The sequence below is a fragment of the Rhineura floridana genome, chromosome 5, assembly GCF_030035675.1.
Source record: "Rhineura floridana isolate rRhiFlo1 chromosome 5, rRhiFlo1.hap2, whole genome shotgun sequence".
In the NCBI taxonomy this organism is placed as follows: Eukaryota; Metazoa; Chordata; class Lepidosauria; order Squamata; family Rhineuridae; genus Rhineura; species Rhineura floridana.
The window spans coordinates 148,210,795-148,238,086 of NC_084484.1; the positions used below are offsets into that span (position 1 = coordinate 148,210,795).

The following is a 27,292-nucleotide window of genomic DNA, read 5'->3' on the forward strand; positions in this document are numbered from 1 at the left end:
TTATGAGAAAAACAGGTATAGCATGGATACCTCTCTCTTCCCCGTACAACTACAAGCAGCTTTGAGAAAGGGAATATTTCACTTGGGGAGATGGTGCAGGGGAAAGAGTTAATCCCTCTCCCTCAATGCTGTGGCCTCAAACCGAATCACTCCCTTGGTGGCAATGTTTAACAAAACATGAATCATCCATATTACTTCTAGTTTGGCCTAGAGCGCTGAGGAGATGCACTGCTTTTAACTGTTCTATTTTAGGTTTGTACTATATGGTTTATTATATTGTGTGTGTGTCCCTCCGCTGTTCATGATTTACAGACCAATCCAAACCCCTCACACTGTGCTGTGCTGGTAGTGGATTAGGCAGAGATAGCCCTCTACCCTGCTCTCCTTACTACACCAGCTTCCTGCCAGCTGCTGAACAAGTGGGCAGGAGGCCCACTGGCAGGATTCCCTCTAGTAGGAGCTAGCAGAAAGTTCTGAAATGGGGTATTTGGAGGGGGTGGAGCTGAGTCAACCTGGGATCTGCTGGGTTCTGAGCTGATTTCACTGCTGTCACACAATGTCATCACACCTGATCCAGGCCCAATCACTGCACCAGCAAGGATCTGTATTGGGCTCAATTCTTATCCCTTCCCCATACTTTCTGCTGCTGCCATGTGAATGGCAGAGATGCGCATGTGGCACTGATCCACCACTCTGTAAAACGCTGCAGTAGTGGTGGTGATGAGGCTAGGGTTGCACCCTTACTCTGACAAATATAACCTCAGCTCAAAAACTGTTGGGATTTGTATTTTATATTACATATTATTATTATTATTATTATTATTATTATTATTATTATTATTATTATTACATTTGTATACCGCCCCATAGCCAAAGATCTCTGGGCAGTTTACAACAATTTTTAAAAAATCATTGTTGATAATATGCATGATCTTCTCAGCTCACTCACTATATGTGAGACAAGTAAAAGAATAAATCTTGCATTCTTGAATAACTCTCACATTATTATCTGATGATGACTTGATGGCCATTACCTACATTTTAATTTTATTACAAAAAAAGGTTTGTATAATTAAAGTATCAAAAACACCTTATACTTCCAACTCAAGGAAATAATGTAATTCTGCAACTCTACCAAATGCAGTTTTAGTGTGGACTGAATGAGCCCACATATTTATTATAGTTGTTTTGGTTAAAATAAAACAAGCATTTCAGACAACACAGGTGAGTGTATACAGGAAAACATACAAGCAAATCTCAGCAAAACAATTTTGAACTAAAATGTATATCAGCTGTGTTTTCTTGAAATTGTTTTAAACTCTAGAACTACGGTACAATGAATTCTTTTCATGGTGAGACAAAGTAACTTTCAATGAACCAAGGAATCTAGTTTGTGTAATATCATGGTGTTTCTGAGGAAGGCAATTTAAAGCCCTAAAGCTCTGAGTACAGAAAACCATAGGTGACAAATCCAGGTAAGCAGGATATCCCCATTGATCAGTTTAAATACCCACTTTCAGTGGCTTGGGCAAATGCTATAAGGCTACAAAACTAATACAAGCAGGAAGCTATGGTCAGGCAGGAGGCCATAGTCAATTTCTCTGCTCAGAGATGAAAAATATCATTAATAAAGAGGAGAAATATAGACTAAAAAGAGAAAGAAAAATCAAAGTGAGCCTCTTTTATGACTAATAGTCCTCCAAAGAAAATCTTGCATGCATAACTTCCCCCCAAGAGTTAAACAAAGTTGTTCCATCCCCAATGTATTCCCTTTCATTTATTTTCATGAGGAAAGGGTTGAAAAAGCAGACCCCTGGGAAGAAATACTACAAACTTCTAAGTTAGTGAAGGAACTCCCAGCATCACTGGTGTATTCTGGGTAGGAAGAACTGGAGGAGATTATGTTCTTCAGCCTCTGAAGCGCAATGATTAATAGCAAAAGAAGAAATGCCAAGAGGCTGAGGAATATTGAGACATAGACGTAGACATTAGACATGTGTCCGGAAGAGGAATCCATGGATGTTGAGAGAGAGGTTGGATACAGCTCCAGAAAAGTTCCATTTTCCATATTTTCTATTAATCCAGATGTAGGGTTGAGTTCCGACATTTTTGTGTGTGTTGTAAAATAAAAAGAAGAGGCCTAATATGCAAAGACAACCTTCCATAAAAGAGTCGGCATACTGAGCCACCCTGTGATGACAGTTATCCTTTACTTCTTAGGTCAGAATTAAACTGTAATCTGGTGCTGTAAAAAAAAAAGGGGGGAGGAAAAATTAAACTACAGTGTTTAAAAGTTCATTTCTTACAACTCTTTTTTATTTCCCCCATTTTCTTAAATTGTAAATTCTTGTTTTACAAAGAAAAAATAGAGACAATACAATTCCCCCCCAAAGATTATACAAAAATAAATCGTACAGATTATTTGTCAGAAACAAAATAAAACCAGTAATTATGCAATTAACCAAAATGAACAGTTTTACAATATCAGTGTTTAAACAACTAAAAAACTAATAATACTCTTGATATTACTGATATGATACTGCATAACTGCATACACACACAGACACTCACTCACTCTCGCACACTTTCCTCTTTCTCCCAAATCTGATTACACTGCTCTGAATAGATTTATTTATTTATTATTAAATTTATGTCCTGCCCTTCCTCCCAGAAAGAGCCCAGGACAGCAAACAAAAATACTAAAAACATTCTAAAACATATTAAAACAAAACATCTTTAAAAACATCTTTTTTATTTTTAAAATAAGCTTTAAAAACATCTAAAAAAGGAATTCCAACACAGATGCAGACAAGGATAAGGTATCTACATAAAAGGCTTGTTAAAAGAGGATTGATATAAATTGGTATATAGATTGATACTCACTATATACTCAACGATGTATGAGGTTCCACTTGTCCTTGAATTTTATTACCCTAGTACATCACAAGAAGGACCCATTTCTCTATAAAATAGTCATCTATTTTTCATCCCTATCTTGTTCTGACCATATTTGCCAACATCAACATTGAGATATGCTTCCAGGAAGATATGCCAACATTATTACCCTTATAGTTCTACTTTGTAATTATACAAATGCAAGGATAAGACCATCAATGGCTAGTAGCAATAGTGGCTATGCTGTTCATCCATGGTAAGAGAGGCTTCTGAATAACCAGTTGTCAGAAACCACAGGAGAGGAGACTATTCTTGTGCTCAAGTCCTGCTTGCAGGCTTCCCATAGGCATCTGGTTGGCCATTGTGAGAACAGGAGGCTGGACTAGATGGGCCATCAGCCTGATCCAGCAGGGCTCTTCTAATGTTCTTATTATTTAACTTTTTTTCTTGTTGGTTCCTCTAACACAGGGGTGGCTAATCTTTGGCTCTCCAGTTGTTCTTGGACTGGAACTCAAACCACCCCTGACTATGGGCTATGCTATCTGGGGCTGATGGGAGTTGAAGTCCAACAACAGCTGGAGGGCCACAGGTTAGCCACCACTGCTTTATCATAAAGCAGAACCCCCTTCTTCAAGATCCTGTGTCTGAGAAAAGCCAGAAACTCAAGTACTGTGAGCCAGTTTTTGCTAGCACCATTTCTCTTCTGGAAGATTCAAAGACACCTCAGCAGACACCTACGGAGAGCACTAAAGAATTTGCCACAAGATCTCTATAAGTATGTGCAAAAATAATGGCCATAGTCATCCAATAGTAGAGGTCCTGACAATAAATTGTAAATAGCCTCAGACATATTTGAAACTTCGGCTGAATAATTTATACCTAATATATATTGTGAAAGTTGCAAATTCATTTCTGTGTCACCTTGAATATGTACCTTATAAAATGCCTAGATTAGCAGAAAAGGAAGCAATTATGCCATGGCATAAAACCTGTCTCATTTTTACTGCAGAATTTCCCCCCTAAGCTTAAGAGTATGGTTTTAAATAAACACATATGTCCCAGTTCAGGTCTAGTTGCACATTTACACATTATTAATTGCTTTAGTTTGTGCATGGGGATGCATATTTGAATGTGCACCTCATTGAACACAGTACAATAGATAGATGGTATCCACATTTGGATGTGTATTCCAATGCACATCTGCCTTACACCCTGAACCAGCAAGTGATATGAAAGCCAGTTTATGTGCTGTTAGGGACTGCTGAACACTCCCCCATGTGGTGAGCCATATTGCTGCAGCTTCTTTATCCAGGCTGGTCATTGGATCCTCTTGGACAGGAAGAAGGCCTCCTCTCTCAGGCAGAACTTGTTGCTTAAGCAAGGTTTTACTGAGCTCTGGTGTACCTCTGTGTTTCTAGACATGCCTTGGTCCTGATACCTGGCTTGCTCTCCTCTCCTGCCTCTAGTTCACCCTCCAATTACTCTTAAGTGCTGAATCTACTCCCATCTCCTGGTTCCTGGCTCATTCCAGTCTGCTGCCCATGGCCCAGTCCGGATGTGTACATTGATCTCCTTGGCTGTACTGGGATGATTATTTGGAAAAAACAAAACCACAATGCTGTCATTTGCTGGCTTATCCATGATCTCCTTCTTTTGACCATTCCCTGGTGTCTTTAACTTCTCTCGCCATCCCTTTCCTGCTCCACCATACAACTTTGGGCAACCTTTCTCAGTTTGAGGTGCTTTTCTTCCCCTACTCTCCAAGGTGCTTCTCCTCTCATATGAAAATAAAAATGGTAGGGTTGGGTCAAACTGAGGTTCATCTAGTCCAGCATTCTGCTTCCAGCAATGGCAATAAAGATACCTCTAGACAGAAGCTCTATTTCTTCATTACATCTGAATCAAGAGGGCCTGGATGCAGTGGTAGACTGGATAAGAGTCAAGAAACTGTGTTTGAATCCTGGAAAGACAGAGGCCTTGTGGGTGGGTGGTTCCTGTGTCCCATAGATAGGTCAATTGCCTGCCCTAGATGGGGTTGCACTCCCTATGAAGGAGCAGATATGCAGTTTGGGGGTACTCCATGAAAAAGCTGCACTGGTACTTGTGTTAATTCACAAACCCCTAAACAACTTGAACAACAATAGACATTCGGCAGGAACCATCCCTTCTTTCTTTCAGGCATCTCTTGAAAACTGAACTTTTTAGGCAAGCCTTTTAACATGAATTATTTTTCCAACCAATGCAGTATTACTGATGCTTTGATTATTGTTTTTAGGGATTTTTAATTGTTATAAAATTTTATTATTCCTTTGTAAGTGGAAGCCGCCTTAATGTACTCTATGAAAAGTGCAGTTTATAAATACTTCAATAAATAATCAGGTGACCAATCTTTGGCACCACACTTCCTGTGCCACCAGTGTTCTGGGTGTTCAGCCAGTCAAATTAGGCCCTAGAGAAGCCTTTGCCAACCTCATGCCCTCCAGAGATTACCACAACTCCTATCAGTTTCAGCCAGCACAGCCATCATCCAAAACATCTGGAGGACAAGGGCACCAGGTTGGCAAAGCTTACTCTATAAGGGAAGGGCACCTTCTAGGCTGCAGTTCTGGCCCAAGTAATGTAAGTTGCCCTCACAGCCTGAATATGTTCTCAAGCCAATGAAAAGTCATCAAAACCAATAAAAGCCTTTCTTCTAGGCCAGTCTGATATTCTGAGCAATTTTTACATCAAGTTACAACAAAGACTCTCTCACACCTCATTGTGCCTTGCCTGAGCCCTACCTCACTTAGCTTCACATTGTCTGTCCCATGGTGAGGAACCATTTTCAGCCAGAGGGCCACATTCTCTGCACAACAGCAGTGGATGGGGCAGGAGACTAAAGTGGGTAGAGCAACAAGTGTGACCCTTATCTTTGTACAGTTAAAAGCCAGAGGTTTCTACAGACACTTACACCTTATACACTCTATCCCCTGTCCAGGCAAGCAAGAAGCATTATCACAGGTCAAGGACACAATCCAGCCAGGCAAAAACGCTCAAGGAGGGGACATGGCTTGGGAAGAGTCCTGAGGGCCAGATAGTGAGGCCTGGAGGACCGCATTCAACCACCAAGTCTGCCATTCCCCACCTCTGGTCTTTGCAGTCTAGGCTGTCCATGGCTGCTTTCACACATGGGGCTCATTGCGTTACTCTAATGGATTAAAATGGTAGTGCTTCTATCCCAATTTCTAAAATTCATTTCACAGTGCACTATCTGATATACCAACAAGTTGTGTAAATGTCTTCCACACTGCTGCAGTTGGAGACACCAGGATCAGGCGAAAAGGGCAATAAAAACAACAAGAAAGCAAAAACCCCAAAGGGAAAGAGCCAGAAACAAAGCACTGAGGAAAAATACAAGCTGCTCCAGCTCAGGTTAAAAAAAGACTTGAGAAAAGGAGGGCTTAAAAGACAATAGAAAAGAACTTTAAAAGTCTTGAAAAGCAACTTCAGCCACTATCGCACACACTAAGCCTCATGTCTGAAAGCAGCCAGGGGAAACTAGCTGGAGTAAAGTGAACACAGAGAAGAGGAAAAAGGCGGGCAAGATCATTTAGATCTTTCAGCAGCTGCCCGGTTCCAGGGGGGGGGGAGGAGGGAAGAGGCAGGAAAGAATGGGACTCCCTAGGCACAGATCAGAGGTAAAACTCAGAAAAACAGTGTAAGGGGGACTCACCAAAGGCAAACAAAGGCAAATACGGAGCAGGCACAAGCAGGAATGAGTTAAAAAATACAGAAATATAGTGAGGCTACAGAGAGGAAGCTTGGATGCCTGTCACATGCCAGTCTGCTAGCGCAAATCTCCTGCAATCTTCCAGATTCCCACCCTTGTAAATGGATTATTTCTGGTATTAGTTATCATGGAAATTAGTGCTAAACTTCCACTACATTCCAGTAGATTTCTGGAACTAGCTTTGTATTTATTTGTTTGTTTGTTTGCTTGTTTATTATTTGATTTATATCCCACCCTTCCTCCCAGCAGGAGCCCATGTTGTGTGCAAGGTGCAAATTACCAGGTAAGAAATTATCAGAAAAATGGATTAAAGGGCAGCGTGGAAGCAGCCCATGACTAGTAGGCTGTCTCCTGCTACTGGCCCTCAGTTCCTTTTATTAGTAGTACCTGACTCCAATTAGTTCATGATAGTTCATAACCATGTTTTCTGCCTCTGGCTCATGTGACCATTGCCTTACCTCTGCGGTAGCTTTTTGCAAGCTAGGCCCCAGGCCAGTTACTGGCTATTTACTCAATTACCTATTCAACAGATGAAACAAACAACAAAAATGATCATATACCTGGTGGCACTGACCTGTGTGACCAGCATTGCATTAATTTTTTTAAATGTATGTATAGTACCAGTGCCCACTCAACAAGTCGCAAGATAACTGTGATCCGATCCATGCAGGCATCTTCTATTACAGTGATAAATCATGCAGGCAAATTGAGCATCGAAGTAAGGGAATGGCCTACCAATGCAAGAAAAACAAGAGGTTTGAAAGTTGAACAAATGGAAGATGTCAGTGCATGCATATGTGCCAAATATGTTTCTCATCTAGGGTGCAATTTGGTTTGTGGCTGGTCTTCTTAGGGCAACCAATTCCTTCTCTTTTTAATTTGTCTTCTCTTTGACATTTAAAGAAAATTCTTCACAGTTCATTATATACCCATTTCATTGTTAAATATTTTTTGAATATCATCTCTCTGAATGTCTATTTATTAAGAAAGATGGTTTCAGAACAATGCAAATGAATCCTTTCTTAGCATAACTGGAGAGAGTGAACCACATTTAAGAATCAGATATAGTCTGATGAAAAAGGTCTGATGTAAGTTACTGATGGGTTCACATCAATTTCAGCTCTACATATTGCAGCAAATTAAGTATTCTTTTAGATAACCTTGGTTGCACAATGTTATAAATTCCTTTACATTTTTATTGCCTGTGGTTCTTCTCTGTGTATATCTTGATTCTACAACTCTATTTTATTTGCCAGTCTCCATGAAAATGCACCTGCAGAGATCCTATATGCAATGCTAGGGCTCTACATATTATAACAAAGGAAGAGAAGCAAAAAACTTGGCACCCAGGGACTTGAGGGAATGGCTCTCCTGACATCAACCTGCTTAAGTGTCAGGATCTTCAGAGGGGGCCCTTCTCAATGTTCTGCTGCCAGAAATGGCATGGTTAGCATGTACAAGGGAAAAGGCCTTTGCAGTGGTGGTGCCACAGTTGTGGAATACCCTCCCCCTGGGGATAAAGTCAACACCAACAATATTTTTATTGTGGTGACAACTTAGAATGTATCTGTTCTCCCAGCCATTTATGCAAGAGAATCAATGGAATCTTCTGCAGTATCCTCTAAGTGTTTTTATAATGCTGTTTTAACTGGTGCATTGTTACCTGTTCTAGTCTTATTGTGTTGTGATTATATAAGTTGCCCTGAGATCAGCAATGATAAAAGGTGGTATACATATCTTTTAAACAAAACTTTTAGGGGAAGGTCCATAGCTCAGTGTTAGAGCATCTGCTTTGCATGCAGAAGGTCCCAGGTTCAATCCCCAGTACCTTCAGGTAGGACTGGAAGAGGCCCCAGTCTGAAACCCCAGAGAACTGCTTCTAGTCAGTGTAGACAATACTGATCTAGATATACTAATGATCTGACTCAGGAGAAGGCAGTTTTCTTGTTCCTAACAAACAAACAAGCAAACAAAAACCAGGATCATTCCTGACAAGATGTTTAGTGTAATAGATATGCATGTGCTACAGAGCATCATAACTGGATGGCACCTCAGAGGAGGGTCCCATAATCACCCCTAGCATCTAGACGAATATCTCCATCCCCAGGTTCCCTACCTAGGAAGATACCAGACCTGGGAAGGCTATAGGTTTGGGGACCCAGTTCATCCTGGGTGGTCCCCCACCAGGTCTAGAAACTTTCCAAACCAGTAGTTCAGTTGGTGTTTACTAGATGCTAATTCAACACCTCATATGGCACAGGTCCCTGTAACACATTCAGTGTGATTCTGTAGCAGGACAACTCCCCTGCAATTTTTGAAACCTTGTTTCCTACCCTGCTGGACAGCTCCCCAGACCTGTGAAATGAGAATGAGGGCATACTAAGGCAAGACAATTGCAATTAGCAGTGTGTTAATGGCTTTTTTAAAAAAAGTAAGTAGTCTGTGGGGAGGCCAATCTACACCAGGACAACAAGGGTAGTGGAGATAAGGGTGCTTTAACTCTTTCCCCCCACTGTGGTCCTGATCCAGATCACTCCCCATATTTGCTATTTGAATTGGAAGACATTCTCCTATTCATGCAAGTGGAAAGCTTGTCTAAGTTGTAATGTGAATAGGAGGCATAGAGAGCAGGGAGAGATTGGGACCAGTGTACAAGGCAAAGAGTCTAAGCCCCTCAACCCCCTTCCCACCCTGGTTTTTGATCTGGACTGGGTTTACCATGCCTACCTTGTACTTTTTAATAGCCATCCATACAATACAATAACTCGTGCTAATTGCATGAACAGTGTCTCATCTTGCTTGGTCCTGAGCCACATATCAGTGGTGGCAGGCAATTAATTATTATTAATTCAATTTACTAATCACTTGCTGCCTAAGTAGTCCCTAAGTAACTTACAAAATTTTAAGGGCGTAAAGCATAACATAAAATCAGAAAAAAGAATGCATTACTACAAAAGCTATACAATAACCAGTAGAACAGGCCCAATCAACCAGCAGCAGAAACATATCAATAAACCACCAAATCATCATAATACAGGGATGCAAGGCTGTTTGGCTTGGTGGGTCACAAGTGGTATAGGCCTGCTTTTCATGTAGCACATAAGTTTATCGTTTCTTTTTAAACCTACTGGGGTGTTGAAACCAGGAGCAGATCTCCTAATATTGCTTGTCCTGGCCAACCCCACTGGATTCAAACTCAGTCTCACTGGTGTGTTTTCCTCCTTTATGTTTAATGTGAAATTTCAGCTTAAAAAATTCATAAATCAGCTTACAGATCACACAGGATCCAATGTCTCTACACAGCAGTACACAGCAAGATTACTCATGCTAAGACATTGTTGAAGCAACTAGACACGCCCCCTCAAGACTCTTTAAAAAGGCTCAGGGTGGGCTCTCTATTTGCATGGGGAAGGTATCTCTGAATGAGATTAACAAGTGGGTGCTCCTATGAACAGGGGAAGAGGAAGAGGAGGAACAGAAGGAAAAGGGGCTGGCTCGTTGTCAGACAGCAGCATTTCTTTAGTTAGACCTGAATCTAAGGGGGTTGAGCTGTCACTGTCTAAAGTGCTGAATACTTCTCCTAGTTCAGCCTCCTGCTGTTATAACCCACTGGGTCCCTATCCCAGGTCCCAGATCTCTTCCTCTTCCTGATCACTCCAGGAATGATCCACAGAACCCATGACATTGCTGAAAATCTGTACACACTCCCACAAAGAATGCCAGATGGCCCTGGCTGAAAAGTAAGACATTTGAACTACAGCCACAGTGACACTCCTGTCAAATGATTCACTTTTGGGGGTTGGCATAACTAATGGCACAAATCTAACCATGAGGTCATAACAGCTTCTGCATACATTTCTCTGTCTTTAAGCCATCTAAAACTTTTTCAAAGTATAAATAAAATGTTTTAGTGCAGGCTAATAAAAGCTCACGACAATATCTTTAGCAACCAAGTTTGGGAACCCATGACAGATCATGGGGAGAGAACCAGAAATTCAGGAGACAACATCTGTCAAATAAACCAGTTCTGTCAAATTTATTATAGACAGTAGCGGCTGGTAGCTCCATGTCAGTGGGGCAGTGGAATCCGCTCCGGGTTTTAGTCCAAACTTTCAAGGAGCTGTCCAAGGTGCTTCTGCTTATCCGTTGGCTAATTGTTAGAAAAGTACAAATTCCTTGGAGGCCCAACCGCAGGTCTCTCCATATTTTGGTTATATGGTTGGTGGAAGGCCAATGTTTTATTCTAGGACCGATATAGCAGAACACTTGGTCACAAACCTGAGTCTCTTGCCATGAAATTATATAGAATGACCCTATTCCAATCCATAAAATAACATCATGTATTCAGTATTCAGCACTTTAGACAGTGACAGCTCCACCCCCTTAGATTCAGGTCTAACTAAAGAAATGACTGTTGAGCTGGTTCCACCCTGTTGGGTGAATACTGCTGATGAATGTTTGTGAGAGGCCTCTGTAGGCCATGCTTTGTTATCTATGTTTCAGCAGTCTTGAGTGGAGGAGGATGCTGATTGAATATAGCCCAACAGGGGATCTGATACTGAATAACGTTGTGGAGTTGTGGCGGCTAGTGTTTAGCTGAGTTGCATCTGTGACACTCTGTGGGGTATCTGCACTTTCCTGCTTTGGCGGATGCTCATTGACTGTTGCAGATCTGGGCCCTGGGAGTGACGGACACCTATAGATTACAAGAACATCTATGAGGAGAGATACCATCTATTGCATACGGACGTTGTCGCTGCTGCCGGGGGGCGTGCCACTGTCGGGGATTCTGTCGCCGCGGCCCGCGCCACCGCCATTGCCGCTGTCGGCCCGCTTGCATGCGGGCGTTGTCGCTGCTGCCGTGGGGCGTGCCGCTGCGGGGGACTCTGCGCCGCGGCCCGCACCGCCGTTGTCGACGCTTGCCCGCTTGCGCGCGGGGCGTTTTCGCCGCTGCTGGGACCGTGTTGCTGCCGGGGACTTCGTCGCTGCGGCTCGTGTTGCCGCCATCGCCGCCGCTGGTTGCGGGCGTTTTCATCATCGCCGAGGACCGTGCCGCTGCCCAGGATATTACCACTGCGGCTCCGCTGCCTTCACCGCTTCTCTGCTCGTGTGTGGGCGCTGTTGTCGCTGCTTGGGGCTGTGTTGCTGTCCTGGTGCCATCGCTGGCGGCTCGTTCTTGGCTGGGGGGCCCGAGACTGCCATTGTTGTTTGAAGAGGACTAATTAATTTTAACGTTGTTTGTTCGGTGTGTGTGTGCGTTACTGTTGGGTGAATGATTGTATGATTGCTTGTCTGTGTGAGTTTGTGTATTTTTAACATGTGCCTGGGAGAAAAGATTCCATCCTTTGTGGGGGGGCTTTCGGGGGCCCCAATTAACGTAGTGACGGGTAATGGGAGGTATGGCGTTAGGAGGAGAACAGGCCAGGTAAGGGGAACTCGTCCCAGACAAATTGTGTCTGTGCCTTGTTCCGGTTCTCCTCATACCCACAGGTTTGTTGGTTGTCCTATCAGCCAGCTCTCGGATCTCCAAGTGCTGCTTTTGAATGCCAGGTCGGTACATAATAAAACCTCACTTGTCCATGATTTAATTCTGGAGGAGAGTGCCGACCTGGCGTGTATAACCGAAACCTGGGTGGCTGATCAGGGAGGAGTTGCTCTTTCCCAGCTTTGTCCACCTGGGTATTTGGTTCAGCACTGTGGTAGATCTGAGGGCCGGGGAGGGGGGGTCGCTGTGGTCTATAGGAGTTCTTTCCCTCTTACCAAGCACCCTGTCCAGATGGCGACTGGTCTGGAATGTCTCCACCTTGTATTGGGCCAGGGAGACAGACTAGGAATACTGTTGGTGTACCGCCCACCTTGCTGCCCAACAGCTTCCTTAGCTGAGCTGACAGTGATAGTCTCGGAGGTGCTCTTGAGATCCCCTAGACTTTTGGTACTGGGGGATTTCAACGTCCATGCCGAGGCTGTCTTATCTGGCGCAGCTCAGGACTTCATTGCCTCCATGACCACAATGGGGCTGTCTCAATTTTCTACCGGCCCAACGCATGTGTCGGGACATACTCTTGATTTGATCTTCGCCACTGGACATGGAGATGGTGATCTGGCGGTGGAGTGTTTTTCATCTACCCCATTGTCATGGACAGATCACCGCTTGCTGAGATTTAGACTTACAGCGGCTCTTTCCCTCTGCAAAGGTGGAGGATCTATTAAGTTGATCTGCTCCCGGAGCCGGATGGATCCCGCAGGTTTTCAGAGGGCTCTGGGAGATTTTCCGGCTGATAGGACTGGTGCTCCTGTCGAGGCCCTGGTCGCACTGTGGAATACGGAAATGACCCGGGCTATTGACACGATCGCTCCCGCGCGCTCCCTCCACTGTAGAGCTCATACAGCTCCGTGGTATACCCCGGAGTTGAGAGCGATGAAACATGAGAGGAGGAGGCTGGAGTGCAGATGGAGGAAAACTCCCAGTGGATACAATCATGCCTTGGTAAGTGCCACCAATAAGTTGTATACAAAAGCGGTAAGGACAGCAAAGAAGCTTTATTTTGCTGCCTCTATTAGATCATCCCTATGCCGCCCAGTGGAGCTTTTTAAAGTCGTGCGTGGGCTCTTACACTCTGGCCCCCACGATACTACGGAAACATCGGAAGCCCGCTGCAACGAAATTGCTGGACACTTTCAAGATAAGATCTTGACTCCGATGTTGCGACAGATGAATCCATTGAAGTGTCTGGAGCACGGCCTTGTCCTTCATTATTGGATGAGTTTCAGTTGGTGCAGCTCGAGGAAGTGGACAAGGTGCTTGGAATGATTCGGGCAACCACGTCTGTTCTGGATCCTTGCCCATCTTGGCTAGTGAAAGCTAGCAGGGCTGGGACCACCGGTTGGGTCAAGGAAGTGGTTAATGCCTCCTTGAGGGAGGGAGTAGTCCCTGGTAGCCTCAAGGAGGCAGTAGTGAGACCTCTTTTAAAGAAACCCTCCTTGGACCCAGATAACTTGAACAACTATAGACCGGTGGCGAATGTCCCTTTTTTGGGCAAGGTTTTGGAACGGGTGGTTGCCGGCCAGCTCCAGGCGCTTTTGGATGAAACCGATTATCTAGATCCATTTCAATCCGGTTTTAGGCCCGGTTTTGGCACCGAAACAGCCTTGGTCGCCCTGTATGATGACCTTTGTTGGGAGAGGGACAGGGGGAGTGTGACTCTGTTGATTCTCCTTGATCTCTCAGTGGCGTTTGATACCATCGACCATGGTATCCTTCTGGGGAGACTCGCGGAGTTGGGTGTCGGGGGCACTGCTTGGCAGTGGTTCCGCTCCTACTTCGCGGACCGTCACCAGAAGGTAGTGCTTGGGGAACATCACTCGACACCATGGACTCTCCATTGTGGAGTCCCTTAGAGGTCGGTTTTGTCCCCCATGCTTTTCAACATCTACATGCAGCCGCTGGGTGCGGTCATCAGGAGTTTTGGAGTGCATTGCCATCAATATGCTGATGACACGCAGCTCTATTTCTCCTTTTCATCTTCTTCAGGTGAGGCTGTTGATGTGCTGAACCGTTGCCTGACCGCGATAGTGGACTGGATGAGAGCTAATAAACTGAGACTCAATCCAGACAAGACTGAGACACTGCTGGTGAACGCCTTCCCTGCTCAGATGGTGGATGTTCACCCTGTTCTGGATGGGGTTACACTCCCCCTGAAAGAACAGGTACGTAGTTTGGGGGTTCTTTTCGATTCTTCCTTGTCTCTCGAGGCCCAAGTGGCCTCGGTGGCACGGAATGCATTTTACCATCTTCGTCTGGTAGCCCAACTACGCCCCTATCTGGACAGGGACGACCTCGCCTCCGTTGTTCATGCTCTGGTAACTTCAAGATTGGATTACTGTAATGCACTCTACATAGGGCTGCCCTTGAAGACAGTTTGGAAGCTTCAGCTGGTGCAGAACGTGGCTGCCAGACTATTGACGAGGACCAGTCGGTCTTCGCATATAACACCTATTCTGGCGCGTCTGCACTGGCTCCCTATTTGCTTCCGGGCGAGATTCAAGGTGCTGGTTTTGACCTATAAAGCCTTACACGGCATGGGACCTCAATACCTTGTGGAACGCCTCTCTCGCTATGAACCTACCCGTTCACTTCGTTCAGAATCTAAGGCCCTCCTCCGGGTACCAGCTCATCGGGAAGCCCGGAGGGTGGTTACTAGATCTAGGGCCTTTTCTGTGGTGGCCCCTGAGTTGTGGAACAGCCTCCCCGAAGAGGTACACCTGGCGCCTACACTTCTATCTTTCCGGCGCCAGGTAAAGACCTTTTTATGCTCCCAGGCATTTTAATCTTTTAATTTTCTTAATCTTTCTACTTTTAACATGTACCCTTCTTAATTTCTGTTGTATTTCGTTTTTGTTGTGCTTTCTGTTTATTTATTTATTTTATTTATTTATTCTATTTCTATGCCGCCTTTTGGCCAAAAGGCCCTCAAGGCGGCTCACAAAAAAATAAACACATACAAAATACACATCAGAAAAAAATACAGTGCACAAAAATTTAAATAACAAAATATTAACATTGTTAAGAAAACAAGGTTATTTACAGGCCTGGAGATAATCTGTCCTTAAAATGTAGTACTGCCACTTCAGGAATTTTAGTCTTCAAACATTGAGCAGCTGTTGCAAAGGATCCGCTCACCAACATCATCGGATTCTTCCCATGATAGAGAAAACCAAGGCCAGGATGTTAAAGGCCCAGATGGGGCAAAAGCATGAGAAGATGGCAAGCGGCAGGTAGTCCCGCAAGCGGCCCGGCTTGTGCAAGTTGGAGGTGGTGGCCGTGGAGGAGACGCACCCTAAGCTAAGCCTCACCGGCAAGAGCAATGTGTCCTCCAGCTTCCCCTCCGAGCCGGATCGGTAAGGCAGGCTGTGGTGGCCGTTCCTCTCTGTCTCGCCCGGTTGCAGATCTTCTGCCATGGACTGAGCCCCAATGTCAATGGAGAGGCTGCTGAGCTGAGGATTCTGAAATTCACGGTAGAATGTACCCAGGTCCATTGGGAGGATGTCATCCTTAGAAAACGCTGGTTTAAAATCTACCATGACAAAATCGTCATGAATGTTCCCACTGCTACCACCACTGGAGCCCACTGAATGTAGGCTGCCCTGGAGGGTTTGTTTGTACATGTTTTTGTGATTTTTTACTATGATATATTGTATTTTACCTTGTTTGTTCACCGCCCTGAGAGCTATTCTGCTAAGGGCGGTATATAAATTGAAATAATAAATAAATAAATAAATAAATCATAGGAGTGGGGTTTCCAGCTACCCCACCAGCCCTTGTCTTTGGAAGCCTTGTAAGAAATTGCTGCAGGAGAGGGACTGTGAGTAACATTATGGGAAGGCTGTTTCTCGCTAACCCCCCCTGCCTTTGGAAGCCTTAAGCTGCCTGAATTGCTTATGCCAAAAGGGCAGGGAACCTGAGGCCTTGACATTTCGTCAGAGTCACCTCATTCTTGGCTGAACTGCAGTGGCCTTAGAAGCAGTGGCTAGAAAACCTAGGTCCAAGGTGAAACTTTTTAAATTCCCTTGTTGTTTTGCTACTGCCAGAAGGTATAATATTGCTGCATCAATTGTAATGAAAAGTTGTTTCTTGTATATTATCACAATTTGCTATTATGTTGCTCTTTTATTATTGTTGTTATTATGGAACTGTTATTGCAATTGTTGATTTTGGGATATATTGCTGTTCTCCTTGTTGGAAGCCCCTTTGAGCATTCTTTTTTGTGTGGAAAGGCTGCATACAAATCAAATGATGATGACTAGTGAAGATAGACCTTGGATCCATATACTGAATTCTAGATTTCCCCTTCAAAAAAAAAATTATACCTGAATATGCTATTCTAGTCACTGTTGAACAAAGCCAGAGAGATATCTGCTTTCAGGAAGATTATTTCAATGAGAAAGACAAAGCATGGTAGAATATCTGAATGTTTCAATTTCCCATCCTTTAAGCATATTTAGTTTGAGTAGATAAACAATTCTCCAGGGCTAGATTTGAATCTCTTATTATGTTGCTTTTATCCTTTCTATCTCTGAACTACTCAACCTTGAAATCAGTCCAAATGTAATAAAGAAAATTATCTAATGCAACAAATCTACTGCCAAATACATCAATAATACCAAAATGTATTCATAAATATATTTATTACATTGGCATTCAGTGCCAAAAAAAGATAATGGACACCCTGTCTTTTGTAATTCCAAGCTGATGATACATTAACGTTTAATTACTAAAACTAGATGTCATATCATGGAAAGTTACATACATCCATGCAGGCTTCTAAGCGTACACACAGTCTGCCCCCGCCCCAATGCCACAGGACAACCCCCTCCTCCCTCTTCATTGATTCTACTTCTGTCTGTGGGAGGGAAATCTCGAGAGGATGCATGTGTGGCATTGTCTTCAAATGAGGCAAACATAAATGATTCCACTTCTGTTCCAATCCTCTCCAATTGCCCTAGGAGTTCCTTTAACAAATTCTTTTCACACACTGCACTGCATTTGATTATTTCTTCCCCAAATTGCATGCAGTGCAGTGGTTCTCAATCACAGCTGAGACTACAATGCCTACAATGAGCGATTAAACACATTGGCCCTGGAATGCAGAAAAAGAAAAAAGTAACAGCATCTCTTGGAATAAAAAAACCTGTTAATTCATTCCAGCTGAAATGGCATCGGATATAGGATGCTTTCAGAATGTTCCTAAAATCTCACTACAAGAAGCTACCCCATAAAGGATACAGAGGCAACCTGATGAAGTATACCTGTGATCTGCATTGTTTGAAGATATGCAGTTTGTCACATGTACACATAATGGATTGTATCTAAGGACTTCTGCCTGTGCAATGGAATTTCCTCCCCTCTGCCTGTACACCCCCTGAATATGCTCAGCAGGGTTGGGGGAATCCTCAGGACAGAATGGAGAGTAGAGGGAGAGGAAGTCCATTTGGATACAACTTATGTTGTTGGATACAACTCCAATGGGTTTTTGTGTAGGTGTTTACAAGAAAAGCATCTTAGGCAAACGTTCCCATCAGGCTCAGCCAGTATGGCCAATGGCCCCAGATGATGCTTGTAGTCCAACAACATCTGGAGGGCCACAGGATACCCATCCCTGATTTAGAATAGGTAATATGTGAATTTTGACTTATGATTTTAATTATAGCTTGATAAATTGTTAGGTTAACTTGCTTTTAACATTTGATTTTATCGGTATTTTTAATGAGCATTTAATATTCTTTGTCAGTGGCTCCCAAACTTTTTCCCCATGGATGACTTGAAAATTGCTGAAGGTCTTGGTGGACCATTTAATGATTTTTCTGCCTGTTTGTAGCAATTGTAATGCACTGTGCTGTATTTTTAATTTTATTTTCATTGCTTCTTTTCTTTCTTATATAGAAATAAATTTTATGAATTTCCAGTGGCAACACAGCAAAACGCAATACAAGAAATACAAGAAGCAACAAAAATACCATTTAAAATCAATACAAATGTTTAATGCTGACATGCTATGGACCACCTGAATGAAGCTCGCGGACTGCTGGTGGTCCATAGACTATAGTTTGGGAGCCCCTTTTCTTTGTAAACCCCTTAGAGGCTATGGGTGATTATGCTATCTAAAAATTCTGTTAACTAGAGTAAGAGATGGTTTTCATTTAAGGAACATGACTTTCTGACATCTATAGCACTTAGAACAGCTGAGCTTACCCAATCCTGGCATCTTCACATGGGTTAGTGAAAAAACTCTGTCTGAAATCCTGGAAAGCTGCTGCTGGTCAGTGTAAACAATCCTGAGCTAGTTAGACCATTGGTCTGGCTCAGTATAAGGCAGCCTCCTATGTGATGTGCGTTCCTGTAAGAAACATCTAAAGGTTCTCTATTCTGTCTGGCAAACTCACACACCTGCCTTATCTCAGTGCACAGACCAGTAATCAAAGATGAATATGCAGTACTGGCATGCAGATGCATACATTTTGGCTGACACATGGAACAAGAAGCTTGTAAACATCATTTAAACCCATCACATAAAATGGCACTGCAAGCAAGAGCTATCGGGTACCTTCCAGGTGGGGATTGTAACTGCAGTGTAAAATATGATGTTTAATTATTTTTAATTATTAGGAAGATTTATATGCTACCTTGCCACCATATGGCACCCCCAAACAACCCAACCCAACAAGTAAACGGTATAACATAATCCAAAAACAATAAAAAAACAATGAAGCAATAAAATACAGCCCAACAGAATATAACCAGTTAACTGAATTGAATACCTGCCTAAAGAAAAATATTTTAAGCAGGCAGACAGATCTCCTGGGTCAAGTTCCAACAATTTCGGTGCTGATACAGAAAAGGCCCTGTCCTGTGTTCCCACTAAGTGCACCTTAGAGGGGTGGGACATAGAATACAGACTCTCCAGAAGACCTTCACGATGAGACAGACTCACACAAGAGAAGGTAATCCTTCAAGGGTTCCGGTCTCAAGCCATCTGTGATGTTGAGTTCAGCTGGGATTCAACCTAAGAACCTCCTGTTCTGTACTCTGGCACTCCCTTGTGATAAGCTGCTTGGGTATGCAATGAAAGGTGTCAACATGGCTCCACCCACTTAAACTCACAACCACTGGTTCCTTCGGAAATGTCTCCAAATACTTCCAGGTCAGGCTTGCGCTTTTGCCATGGCAACAGCCTTACTCCCTACCTGTGGGGCTGACTCCAGGTTTGAGGGAGTGCCCTGTAAGTCTTCAGGGTGACTTCAGGGTGACAAAGCAATGTAAAATTCAATAACAATGTAATGAACAACAGTAAAGTATACTGCAGCATAAAAACACTGGTGGCAAATGTTATGTAAATTTGTATAGATATTAACAGAGATTGTCAACAGTCTGAAATGCATGTGTGCCAGTGTGTGTATTTATCTAAGCAGCAGGCTTTTACCCTGCATTGAGATCACTGAGACTTAAGACTTAGTAAAATAAGAAAAGCTACTTTATTTATAGAAATACATAGTAGATAGGAAAGGCATACCTAGTTCTAACTAACTAAGTTGGAGGCGCAATGCCCAGACATGGGAGTTGCCCTCATGGCTCAGGAGAGAGAAAGCAGAAACAAAGGTGTCTCCTTTCTCTCTGACAGTAGAAGAAGAAGAGAAGGGAAAGGCGGAAGGAGGAGGGGCACGTAAGCTTCCCTAAGCATATCAGCCTGCAATGGAAGGAAGTCAGTCAGAGCATCACAGGTAAATGTAGTCAAGCCTAGCCACCTGGAAGACCCTAACTCTATCTCCCTTCTGGAACATAAACAAAAGAACAAAACAGGAGTTGCTCTTGCCCCACTTCCAACAGCAAAGAGTAAAGGCAGTAAGCTAAAACAGTTTAGAAGGCCCAGGAAAATAAAAAAGTATTGGCCTAGCATTGAAATGACGACAAAGTAGGCACCAAGCAAGCCTCTCTAGGAAGTGCATTACACAGCTGAGGCACCACCACTGGAAAGGCCCTCACTTTCCTAGCCGCCCATTGTAACTCACTTGGTGGGGCACCCAGCAAAGGGCATCAGAAATTTGGTTAGGTACATGTGGAGAGAGGCAGTCCTTCAGCTAATTTGTTCCCAAGCCATGAAGGACCTTCAAGGGCCAAACCACTACCATAAGTTCAGCCTGTAAATGGAAAGAGCCTGAAAAGATGGGGAAGCACTGACATGATGTGCTAATACCTTTCAGTCACAGTTGGCAGTCTTGCAGCCATATTTTGAAGTACCTGAAGTTTCTGGACTATTTTCAAAGACAGTCCCACATACAATGTTTCATTACTCCAAACTGTCCCAGTAGAATCATACTTGATGTCTCAGCCTAAACTGCTAAATTTCTGCATAGGCAACCTGTGTCTCCATTGACAAAGGTGGGTCAGTGAATAGCATCAGACTATGAACCTGAGCCTTTGCCCATAGCAAAGTGCCTTCTATGTCAATGGCTGTGGGCTTACCTAGCAGCAGTGGCCAGTGATCATGAGCCACCACTTATATTTCCCACAATGCCTTAGACAACCCAGCGCAGCATCACTCAATGGCATTATAGAAAACTTAAAGCAAACTCTCTAGCCAACTAGTATGTGATGATGGGGGTGAAGGCAGGCGGCACCACTGGTAGCCCCTGGAGTGCTGGGGCTCTGGTGTCCTGATCCATCATCAAGGGATGGTGACAATTCAAGCAAGATGGAAATCAGTACACCCAGGGCACATAAGAAGGAAAGGGCTTTGGGAGTGGACCAAGGTGCTGGTTGAGGACCACAGTTAGTTGCTCAAGCAGAAAGTATAAGTTGTCTCAGCAGTGTTTTAGAGCAACTGGCACAGATTTATAGTCTGGTCCAGGTAGTCAAGATGGAAGGCGCACACCCTGAGTACTGTTCCTGCCATTGAAAGGGTCAGTGCCTTTTTCTTGCAGCCAGTGGCTTTTTCCATGCAGTGGGGTTTCAAGCTGTGGGGACAGCTCTGGGGGAAGCTACTCAGGGATTTCCTGATTCTCCAAGGAGTCTGTGGTCCTGTCATTGGAATCTGGTGGCAAAGGTGCCTCCCTGGGTTCAGGGGATGAGATGTGGGCTCTGGTACCAGTGGATCTACATGCCAAGGACCAGGGAGCAAATCTCCCTTAGAGCTGCTACTGTAGGAGGACTCTGTATCTGGGGATTTCTGGTACAAGCCATGAGGCCCGATAGTTGCCCAAAGGTGCCAGGTATTGATGCTGGGCCTGCCTGTCTGCCCCCCTCCCAGTCTGTTACCTTTCTCATCTGCTTATCTGGAGTGCATCCTCCTGTTCTGGTTCAGATTCAGAATTTTCAAATCAGATGCCAGCTTACAATAGACTTTGCCTCCAGACTGACTATCCTGTGCATCAGCCCTAGCACTCTATCCAACTCCAGCTCCAATGTTGCGCATACCCCAGCTCACCTCTTGCTTGCCAGTGTTGACAAACAAGAAGCTTGGTGGATGGCCAGTATTTGCTTAGGCCAGCAGAGCCACAGAAATGTGTGATGTATTTGCACCCCAAATTGGCTCAGAGCTGCATGATTTGGGGGCTAAAGCAGGGATGTTTTTATGATGGCTTAAACTGTGTTCAGGAAGCAGCCTCCGTTCCATTTGCCTTTTATTTCTACTGACTGCTGAATCATCCCTTATAGAAGAAATAAGGGCCCTATGGCAGCTATCTATTTCAGTAAGACTTTGCAGAAGTGGAAATGTAAACACTTGAGCCTTCTGCATGAGCTGAAGGGTGAGAGCATAAGGGCTCTTGCCTTGGCCAAGGGTTCTGATGGATTCTCCATCAGAAGATTCTGATGGAGCATGAGATGGAAAGAATGTTGATTAATTGTCAAAAGAAGCAGTATGAGCATAGGGATTGGTGAAAGGGCCACTGATTCTATCTGCCCACCCAGTTCTTTGGCAGCTCTACTAGCCTGGCTATAGTTGAGTTGTAGCAGAACTGTTGGGAAGAGTGATGGGGTGTATCTTGCTGCCACTGCCCCATAGATCTATACAAAGATATCATCACCTTTGTTTGATGTTTTATGTTGCTACTGTTTGTGGGGGTCAAATGATGGCACTCCTCAGTAAAGGCTGTGGAGTTGCAAGGGAGGGGCATGGAGTTTATCCCAGCCTCTAGAATTTGCAAGGACAGCAGCTTTGGTGGGAGTAGGGCTGCTTGCCCACCAGCATACATGTATGTGATTGATGTCTGTTAGTGTGTTTGTTATAGTATGGTTCTGTTGTGGATATTTCTGTTTAATCAGGGTCCTCTTGTATATTGACTGTTCAGTGGACTGAGTAAAGTGAATGACTGAGTTGGTGTGGGAGTGGGGGTATGATGTCTGTAAATGTAATATGGTGTAGCTTACTTTTTAGCTCTTGTTTTGTCAGCACTGTTTTATCAACTATAATTATTTATAATTGTTTCAGTGATTATTTGTTAATTATATTATATAATTTGTGCTGTAACTATGATGTTTTGGTGTGTTTATTATTTGTAAGGTTGTGCACACACCATACATTTAAAGCACATATAAAGCATGTGGCTTTCCCCAAAGTATCCTGGGAACTTTGGTTTACCCCTCACAGAACTACAATTCCCAGCACCCTTAAACTACAGTACCCAGGATTCTTTGGGGGAAGTCATATGCTTTAAATGTATGGTTTAGTCGCTAAGTCACTTTGGCATTCATTGAATGGCAACTGGCATTGAAATACAATAAATCCAAACCAGTGTCAGTGACATCAGTAGGAAAATCCTATTGCCATCCTGGGCTCCTTCTGGGAGGAAGGGCAGGACAGAAATTTAATAAATAAATAAATAAATAAATAAATATTCTATGCATAGCACTTCTTCCCTAGCTAGTGGGAAGGACATCAGGTCTTTGAAAATGAAACAGTGGGGATTAAGGAATCTTTGTGATGGTGATGGAGAAAACTCTTTCTGGATATGTTTTTACATGCGCCAGCTATGACTGGGAAAGATTTATAATTGTTGTTTCTTAGATAACTTAGAATCATAGGTTGTCCTCCTGAACAATAGATTGGTGGACTGACAAACTTGACATTCATGCAAATGGCTCCACCACCGATAACTTATTATATCTTTAATCTTTAACATTGTGCATAAATATTCAAAGATTAAGAGTCAGTATTTGTATGCTGGCTTTATAGATCTGTCAATGGCTTTTAGAGATTTAGAGATAAATTGTGGCAGACATCGGTTTACTGAATATGGATAGGTGCTGATTTGTATCAGTTGGGGCTCTTTATCAAGATCCTATAAATAAATAAATTCTTTCAGAGTTGTTGGGATTCTTTGCTTAGCAGCTGTGCTAGTCAAGTTGTATATCCACAATATACCAAAGGCACTGTAACGTCATAGATGTTACTTCCAGAAAATTGGAGATACAAAGATGTCTTTTGTTGTATATGCTGATGACACAATTCTTATTATCAAAAATGCCAATACACTTGAGTCGCCTGCTTCATAAATTCTCTTCACTTTATTCTCAGGATTAATTTAAAATGAAATATCAGAAAACTGAAATAATGCTCTCAGCATGTTGTAATCTAAAACATGGCTCCTGGATGGTATTCCCCTCAAATGAGGCCAAGCTAGACTCTTTAAAATACAGTACCTGCAAATCTTTCTTTCATTCATTCAGAGGAAGTTGCAAGTTACAATGCTCAGCAGTAAAGAAGCGCAAAGGCTGTTATGAGATTGCAACAGAACAAAGGGTTTTCCCCCCCAAATAGCCAAATCAATTTTGCAGAGTTTTAATTGTGGTCCAGTACTGATTACACTTCTAAAATAGAAAGCATTTTGAACAACTTTTAAAAGTTCATTTTTGTCAGGTCTAGCTTTTCTTCAAACCTAATTTTTGAGGCCAGAAATGAGAATAAGTTGTTTGGGATGTAAAATCCAGGGGCTCCTAATTAATTATTAGCTTAGGCGTACCATAATGGATTATTTTAAGTGAGCAGGTTTTATGTAAATGGCCAGTTTGGACCCAAAATATAAATCCTGCAAATCTGAAATGGAGAAGCAGACCTACAGTACTTCTTTTACCACGGTAGAAGAAAATACATTTTTTCAGGGCAGCGGTGACAGAGAATTTCATTCTCTAGGCTGAAGTTAAACTTTCTCAAAGTACTTTCCAACTTTCCAGAATACAATTTGTTTCTAAAAATGGCCCTACACCCCAATGATATGCTCATAGTAATATGCACCAATATCTCTCAACAGCAATTTAAGCATAAATGAGGAGTATTGTGGATGGCAGAGTGTGGAAAGACCTCATATATAACTGAGTAAACTGTATTCAGTTGTAAACATTGCCTGATATTGTTCTTTAAATAAAGGGACAGATCCTGAACTCTAAGTTATCACTGACTAGGTTATTCAGCAAAAGCAGATCTGGGTCTAAAGGCCCAAAGAACACAAAATATTTTCATGTTAAGCAAAGCAGGATATTGGTTTTCTAAAGTGCAACTGAAGAAAGGTAAAATGAAACAAAACCAACAATTTTAGGTAGCCAAACATGTTTTCATATCTCGCTTTCCTTACGTACACAAATGCAGACTGGAAGATTTTTTTTAAGAGGAAGTGAGAAGCAAAATAAATATCTTAAAAACATTACTTCCAAATCTGCCCAATATTCTGCTTCAGAAGACGTCTCTAACCAGATCCATTCCTAACTCTTCTGATGAGGTGAGAACTGAAAATAAAAACCCATGAAAATTATTTCCCTACTCTTTCTATCTTGATATTTTATTTAGTGGCCACCCACATGGGACATGGACCTTCTTTGTCAGCTCCTAAAATATTAGAAATGAACCCACCCTTGGAAGGGAGTTCACACAGCCATGTCCAACACTTGATGACTGTAGTATCAACTTCTAGCACATGTGTGAAACAACCTTCATGGGTCAAACGTGGCAGAATTCACTTTCATGTCATCTGACAACATCTCAAATACAACACTTTTAAAATGTGGAGCCATGTTACACAGCTGGCTGCAGGTCACCAAATTGCACATTTGTTGTGCGGCCCTTGAGACCCAGTGTGGCACAGTGGTAAGTGTGTTGGACTACGACCTGGGAGACGTGGGTTCAAATCCCCACATAGCAATGAAACTCACTGGGTGACCTTGGGCCAGTTACTGCCTCTCAGCCTCAGAGAAAGGCAATGGTAAACCCCCTCTGAATACCACTTACCATGAAAACCCTATTTGTAGGGTCGCCATAAGCCAGAATTGACTTGAAGGCAGCCCATTTCCATTTTCCATTTTGTGCAGCCCCTAAGGGTTGTTCATTCTAGAAACGTTTACTAGGGAATAAAGTCACAGATCACAGGGTGACTTACTTCCTAATAAACATGTAAAATTCTGCTGTAAATAGTAATTTCTCCTTCAACACCTGAGGAGAGACTTGATTAGCAACAGAGCCCTTTATTATTTTTCCACAACATTGCTTCTTCTCCCACCCCCTCAACTTGAAAAAATACCTTTTGAAAATCATCCCGATATTAATCTGAACGGAATTTCAAGATACATATTTTTAACTACACTGTTAAGGGACACACTGCCTAATCTTTTTTATCCATTATAACAGGTAATTCTTGTGTTAGGAGGCTACTCGTGCTACGGCATCAGATCTTTCCCCTGCCGGTCTCCTCCTTTGTGCGTGTCTGAAATGGTGTATGTGTGAGTGAGAAGGGAGTGTTTCTGCACAACTCTAACCTGCAGACATGCAGGGTGGGCGCAAAAATACCTGCTGGAACTCTTTGCCCTCTAGACACCAGTCAGAGGGCAAATTGGATCATGGAAGAACTTTGCTCTTCAGCGATAGGATGCAAGTCGATTCTGGACGGATAGGTGATGCTCTTGCAACCTGGGTCGTCCCGAACGGCTGGTGACAGTAGGTGTTTTTGGAGGTAGGAGTGACGGGAGTCACCACATCCACACCATACCCTTGAAGCACTCTTATATCACTCTAACAGTAATAGCTTCTCCCCAAAAATCCTGGGAACTATTGTTTCTTAAAAGGTGCTGACCTCGCAGACCTACAATTCCAAGCACCCTTAAACTACAGTTCCCATTATTCTCTGTGACTGTTCCAGTGGTATAAGAGTGCTTTAAATGTGTGGTGTGGATGTGACTACTGAAACTCCAATCTTACACACGCTTTCTTGGGAATAAGTCCTATGGAACTCAGCTCATCGGGACTTACTTCTGAGTAGACATGGCTCGGATAGCACTGTAAAATTTACAGAGCCAAACCCTTCCATCTGAGAAGAAAACCATGGCTCAAAAAGACTCACACAAGAAGAAACGAATCTCATGCTTTCCCTCCACTTTTTGACACAAACTAAAAGGCCGGTTTCTCCGTCTAACGGCTACACTCGTGTGTCCGTTTGTTTGGCAGTAAAGCATACTGGAAGATTTGCGAGGAAACCTATATAGGACCGGGCCGCGCGGTTGCGATCCTAAGCTACTTTCTTGGACATAAGCAAGTTCTAACGAGGCTTACTTCCGTGGAAAAAAAACCTGCTTTGGGTGGATCAGGGGATCGTACCACCCTCCGGCACTTGGGTTCCCGTTCGGTGCAGAGATACTGCGGAAATGCAAGCTCTTCCCTGGGCTATCCCGGGAGAACCCGCTGACAGGAATGCCGTTTAGATCACAGGACTTATTTTTAATAATACCATGTTTTTTAAAGCCTCTTTAGCAGAAGGAGGGGGAAATCTGGTGCAGGGGACAGGAGATCCAGAATGGGAAAGGGGAACGAAGAAGAGGATGCCAGCTCACTGACCTGCGCGGGCGGGATTTCGTCTCGTTTTCTCCGAAGAAGACTAACGCCGAGAGAGAACTACCCGGAGCAGATCCGTTCTCTTCCCTCCTACTCCAGAAGCGCCACCCGCTCAGCAACACGCTCCGAAGGCAGCAGCTGACAAGAGCCGGAGGGGCGTGGCAGAGCGGCTAGCCCTTGCCTGGGAGGGGCGAGCTGCCGCCGCCGCCCAGTCAACAGCCCGCTCCAGCCCTAATTAGAATAAGTATCCCAATCGAATTCC

The 27,292-nt window shown here is 43.4% G+C and overlaps 1 protein-coding gene across 2 annotated transcripts; it reads right to left on the reverse strand.

Annotated features, from left to right (window-relative positions):
* Positions 1-1,201: 1,201 nt before the first annotated feature.
* Positions 1,202-27,226, reverse strand: SERTM1 (serine rich and transmembrane domain containing 1). 2 transcript variants are annotated; one of them, XM_061629559.1, is made up of 3 exons: positions 27,034-27,226; positions 7,239-7,395; positions 1,202-2,245 (listed from the first exon to the last, which is right to left on the reverse strand). In XM_061629559.1, exon 3 carries the CDS (start codon positions 2,105-2,107, stop codon positions 1,784-1,786), a length of 324 nt encoding a protein of 107 aa, XP_061485543.1. In that variant the 5' UTR covers positions 2,108-2,245; positions 7,239-7,395; positions 27,034-27,226; the 3' UTR covers positions 1,202-1,783. The 2 variants fall into 2 exon arrangements, with proteins under 2 accessions (XP_061485543.1, XP_061485544.1); XM_061629560.1 differs by lacking the exon at positions 7,239-7,395.
* Between the last annotated feature and the right edge of the window lie 66 nt (positions 27,227-27,292).

Bases quoted from the DNA above. Each gene is read 5' to 3' on its own strand.
- SERTM1 (XM_061629560.1), bottom strand. From the start codon at position 2,107: ATGTCGGAACTCAACCCTACATCTGGATTAATAGAAAATATGGAAAAT.